Source organism: Amphibalanus amphitrite, unplaced genomic scaffold (genome assembly GCF_019059575.1).
Source record: "Amphibalanus amphitrite isolate SeventyFive unplaced genomic scaffold, NRLGWU_Aamphi_draft 001752F_arrow, whole genome shotgun sequence".
NCBI classification, from domain to species: Eukaryota; Metazoa; Arthropoda; class Thecostraca; order Balanomorpha; family Balanidae; genus Amphibalanus; species Amphibalanus amphitrite.
The window spans coordinates 64,960-70,640 of NW_024883245.1; the positions used below are offsets into that span (position 1 = coordinate 64,960).

Here is a 5,681-nt window from a genome sequence, read left to right on the forward strand (position 1 = left end):
CTCAACAAACAAACGTTGTGCCTTACTTTACATTTCCAACAATTATTTTCACAAAATCAGATACTTGGCAATGGATTGCCTTCCCTTCAAATTTAGTTTCAACTAGGCCTGTCTAGTGGGATACTAGAAAAAATATTCCAAGCACCAGTGACGTCACAATTTGTCCAACCTTATGTTCTAGTAATCTTGCCTCAACTCTTGCCTCAACTCGTGGAATTTTGAACCTTAACTCGTGGAATTTTGAGCCATAACTCGTGGAAATAATGGATGCATCGCGAATGAAAATATGTCCCAGTAGCTTTGTTGGCAGACCGCCCTGTTTAATGTCAACATAAAGAAAATGTGTTGCTCATATTATCTAAATGCACCTTTCCACCTATCATACTCGTTCAAACAATGCTCATGTAGATATTAGTATACATGTATTGCGTCAAACGTTGAACACAAATTATAGGTAACAGACAAACGGAAGACACATGGCAAGCTAGGAATGACTGCGACATATTTGAAAGTTCACACATCAGGTGTATCGGACATATCAGGTACATTTCTCATGCACTTACAAACATTATATAGACTTTATGTACAAAATTGAAAATATCGGCGACATAACGCAGCTTGAAAGACTGTTAAACATTCTACATATGACCGTGAAACTATGCGTTTCTCTGAATGAGCCGTTTCAATTGAGCGACTTAGTAGACCGGCTTGTAGAGGGGAGCGGCCTTGTAGGTAGGCGTGTAGGCGGGCTTGTGGACCGGCTTGTAGGTGGGTTTGTAGGCCGGCTCGTGGTAGGCAGGAGCGGGCTTGTAGGCAGGAGCTGCCTTGTAGGCGGGCGCGTGGTGCTCCGGGTACTGGGCGTAGCCCTCGTAGGACACGTCGGCGTTGAAGCCGCCGTAGTGGTCGGCGTAGTACTTGACGTGCTGGGTACGGCCGTCGGGCAGCACGACGCTGTAGGAGCCCTCGACGTTGCCACCGTCGCTGGTCTCCTTCTTGTTGAACTGGGCGCCGTAGTGCGGGTCGTGCACGGCGTAGTCGTACGCGTACCTGAAACAATACAATATGAATGAATGAATGAATGAATGAATGAATGAATGAATGAATGAATGAATGAATGAATGAATGAATGAATGAATGAATGAATGAATGAGTCTAGGCATCTCAGCAACAATTATTGGCGTTTGCAGGCCATTGGCGGTTTGTAATGATATCAAGGAGGTTGCCACTATGTTCTCATGGGTCGCCAATAATACCAGCATTGGCAGCTCATTTATGACCGAGTCACGCTACTCACGGCGTTTTGGCGTCGTACTCGTCGTGTCCGTAGCTGTTGCCGTGCTGGGCGGCGGCCACGGCGGCCAGGGCGGCGATCAGGAAGAACTGGAGGTCACATAAATGGCTCATTAGAACACTAACGCGTGACATTTGTGGACCTATGGAGAATTGGAGCAACCATGCGCACTGCGCAGTTATCACAATTTTGGTGCTGGCCACTGTGGCGACAAAAAAAAAACACACATTACGCTTTTAGATTGACGATTAATATTTGTAAGGAAAAATACCGATTAATTCATGATCAAACATTAGATTAAAAAATGTTAATTAAACATAGTGCTTGCGTACTGGACCTTGTCTTTAACTGCACGCTAGTAGAGTCCCCGACCTGTGCCGTGGGACCGGACTCGCCCCGGTGACCGACCACCTACCTTCATGACTGGGTGACTGGGCGTTCTCGGCTGAACTGTGCAAGTCGCCGGTTGCGTGCCGCCTATATACCACTCCTTGAACCAATGTCAAGGCCGCCGCGGGCCATTTGGCGGCAGGTGACGGCCAATAAACGTCGAACGGTAGCGCAACATGTGCGCCGCTTGAACGGCGGCTGGCCGGGCGTCGGGGCGCCGACCGGAGAGTAGGTGACGATCGGAGACGCGGGGGGAGGCGGGTGACCGGTAGTGAGGGTGTCCAGTTCCACTGTTTACTGATCGTGTCCGCTTCCAGTGGTCACTGGTGAAGTGTTTCAGTTCGTCGGTTATGACAAGCCCTTCAGTATGGAGTTGAGAGATTAACATTCATAAATGGCTCATGAGATCACATTATTATTGCGTAGAATTCCCGCAAGAATTAGAGCTATCCTTGAAATATCTGATAATGTGCGCGTGTATGCTGTGTCATGGTCACAAGGAAACCGGCGCTGCGCACTGGTGTGCACTTCAGGGACTATTCTGAGCTGCACCGCTGCCCCCACTTTTGTTTCGACCCCTACGTTATTATCTTCCCTTAGGGAACATGAGTAGCAAACGTGTTGATGTCACCCGTGTTGGGTCAGGTTTTGAATAAAGATGTCATCTCATTTTAAAGACTTTATAAACTGTTACTTTATCCGCAAAACGAGCATTTATGTTTTAGCAATTGTGACCACTGACCAGTGACCATGCAGTATACCTATCGAAAATATCCCTTAATCTTTTTATATGTTGACTGTTACATCAAGCAGTTTTCTCCACATTTTAGTGCATCGCATTTCAATTATTACTAAGAATGATATGTTGTTCACCAAATAAATACGCATAGCTTTGCTTGGGTGTATGAAAGATGACCGACCTACAAAAGCACAAGCCTTGCTTGAAATGTCAATTGCATATGCATATGTATCTTAAGTTTGTTAAAACATGCCACTCCAGATGACGAGGCGAATAAGTTGCATCGTATTTGCATATTTATTGTTTAGTTTAGATATTACTGTTGAAAATGTCCCCTGGCCACGCGTTGGCCCACCGCTGCGGCACCATGACCAGGTGGCGTGGCGGTCCACCAGCCGCGGCGCGGCGGCCGTGACTGCTGCACCAAGGTCGCAGTCCTGTTAGCAACTGGAGCATGGTTTACAGCTCAGTGGGCGGCGCCATTTTCTGGGGTGCAGGAAGTGCAAACTGCCTGGGAAAGTCGCAAACGTTCAGCGTCGCAGGCGAGTTGATATGGCGGTCAGCTGACCACACTCTGATAAAGGAGAGGGGAAAAAACTCACCGATTTAGCAAATCCATGTTATCTTTCGGACGGTATCGCAATGATCGACTGAAGCTGAAAATGTACGTCACTGGTTATTCTCTAGGCGCGCTTGTTACACCTTAAATGCACTGTACAATGACATTTTCGGCAGCTAGCATTTCGGTGAATCGCTAACGCTAAATTTCTGATCAGTTGAAGACGCAAACGCCATTTATTAGGGGCCACCTATTTACCTACCTATTTTACCGCGCCAGAAAATATCAACTGCATTCTATAAAAGAAAACAACGGAAAAAAAGATAACTATTGCGCTTTGTCTTTTTTTTCTGGGAACGTTTTTTTTTTAGAGCTTTCAAAGCGTCTTGTATGAATAATGGCACCAAGCTGAGTCTTAATCACCGGCCTAACGGCGGTCCTTTTAATTTGCTGGTCATGTCAGTTTACCAGCGGACACACCCACTTGCACAGGTCAGAGTCATTATCGTTTGCGGCGCATAATGATCTCAATCAATGATTTGCATTGACGGATTTCTAAATCGAGGTTTGGTAATCGATGATAAAATGAAAACAGATGACAGAACCTCTTATGTATGCAAAGTAATAGAACTGTAGAGGCAAGACAGAGGCGTAGTATACATGCATATTGAAAAGGGGCAGTATTCGAATCGAAAAATATGGAAATTCTCATCATCTAGTTTATGAAAGCAACATACTCCGTCTGTGTGTCCGCACATAGGTGTAGTGGGTTCAACGGCGCTGCTAACTGATCAGACTGACCGCCTGACATTTCCGTCATTGAAAAAGCAGACATTTCTGTGGATCAAGTCCTTACGTACTTCGGTATGCACTAAAAGGTGGTCTTATGCATGCTTTCATCCGGTCAGAAGGGAAAGATATGCGTATTTTCTCCGATGTAAGAGCTGGCAGCCTAAAGACGGCTCTAAGGCAGCCTCAGGGCGGGCCAATCAAAGCGCACATAGAGCACACAACCGCCGATGATCTGACACATGGGCTGGACTTTCGACGTCGGCCGATCGGGAGATGAGAATGGGAAAACGGGCAAAAAATACAACACAAATATATCATGAATTGTAAAGCAGGGAGCGGATGTGAAAATCACCCACACAAATGGATATGCTTGGCAGACTAAAAAAAGGCCAGTGAATATATTTCGTTTCTCAACATAAGATACTAACGGAGCGCCATTCTGTTGTAAATAACCTTTTATCTGTGTAACTCGAAGGAAAAAGGAAAAAAAACTATAAACATCACCAGCCAATATACATACAGCGTACGCTTTACTATCTAATTTATCATGCATTTGTTCAGCGTGACCACAACACAGCACATTCACGCACCGCCATTGATCATTTTCATGGCGTTCATTAACGTGGCCGAGCTGCGGCCAGTGTGTGGCGGCCCACCGCGCGCCGGCCGCGGGCGGGGTCCGCCGGATGTGACTCGCCGGTCGGGTCACCGTGACCGGGCCGCGCCAAACCAAAACGGTCGGTCACCGGCGCCGACCAGCCGTGACCGGCCGGGGCTCCGGCGCCCTGCCCCGTCCCCGTTACGCCACGCCTCACACGCCGTTACGTCACCGGCGGCGTCTTACGCGCAGCTCCCGGGGCGCCGGCTGCCGGCCGCGCCCCCGCCGCACGACCTTGCTCTCGCGCGCCGGGCCCACTCGCGCGCCCGAGTTCCCGCCATTGCGCGCTGCGGATAACGGCGCCAGCCGCCAACGGACCGAGGTCGCGTCGCTGGCCGCCAAAACCGCCCACCGTGAAATGGCCGCCAGGCGCCACGTGGTCTGATGGAGCGCCCAGATGGCGGGTTTCCATCAAGACTAGCGTAACGAATTACAAACAGTTAACGCTTACTTTCAATTTCCACTTTCATGCTTGGACTGAGGCATGCTTGGACCGAATTTCAGGGTCATGAAAATACGGATTCAAGTGTCCACTTTTAAGTGACATAATATCCGAGGCTTGCCTAATGAACTATAAAAATCGAACGACAACACATCACCGGGCCCATAGGTAAGAATTTGTGGAGGATCGTTAGCCGAAGCTCAAGAATCAAGAATCAAGACATTATTGGGCTGCAGAGATAAGACATCGGATGCTAAGTCACACTCATTAGAACGTGCCCAAGAGCCTTATGCCAGAGCGGGCGACCCATGGTGATGACCTGCAGGTCGGCAGCAAGGCCGTATATGTCGGCAGTAGCCAGGTAGCAGCCCAAAATACTCCTCGAATAACCGAAAGGTCAAGCCAATAATACCGGCAAAACGCCTTATGGGTGAAGAACGAGCGAGCGAGACAGTGAGCCCTGCGCGTGCGGGATGGCGAGAAGATACTTCCAACGGGCTTGTGCACAGCACTTTACCAACCGGTTGCTTGCAATCTAATAAATTTGGGTGCAATCGGACCAGCCGTTCCCGTGATCTGCAAGCGGCATCCTGCACGTGCGCACATGCAAATTGAGTCAAAACTGACTTTTGCACGGTACCCTACTAACCGGTTATCAGCTGTGTACCAAATTTGAGCGCAATGGCCCAGCCGTTTTCGAGATCTGAAAGCACCCCCTGCACGGGCGAACGTGTAGTAGCACCCTTACCGTAACACATAGGAATGCATTGCCTGGAGAGCATCTACCTGCATGCCAACTTTCGGCGAAAT

At 48.7% G+C, this 5,681-nt stretch overlaps 1 protein-coding gene across 1 annotated transcript; it reads right to left on the reverse strand.

Annotated features, from left to right (window-relative positions):
• Positions 1–403: 403 nt before the first annotated feature.
• On the reverse strand, positions 404–1,819 carry LOC122374988 (cuticle protein 7-like). The gene is made up of 3 exons (XM_043354114.1): positions 1,707–1,819; positions 1,295–1,380; positions 404–1,047 (listed from the first exon to the last, which is right to left on the reverse strand). Exons 1-3 carry the CDS (start codon positions 1,710–1,712, stop codon positions 696–698), a joined length of 444 nt encoding a protein of 147 aa, XP_043210049.1. The 5' UTR covers positions 1,713–1,819; the 3' UTR covers positions 404–695.
• Between the last annotated feature and the right edge of the window lie 3,862 nt (positions 1,820–5,681).

What these genes read in the sequence shown, in the direction of transcription:
- LOC122374988 (XM_043354114.1), bottom strand. An exon ending in GAGTACGACGCCAAAACGCC is followed by an intron (nt 1,048 to 1,294) that starts GTGAGTAGCGTG and finishes GTATTGTTTCAG; the next exon opens with GTACGCGTACGACTACGCCG.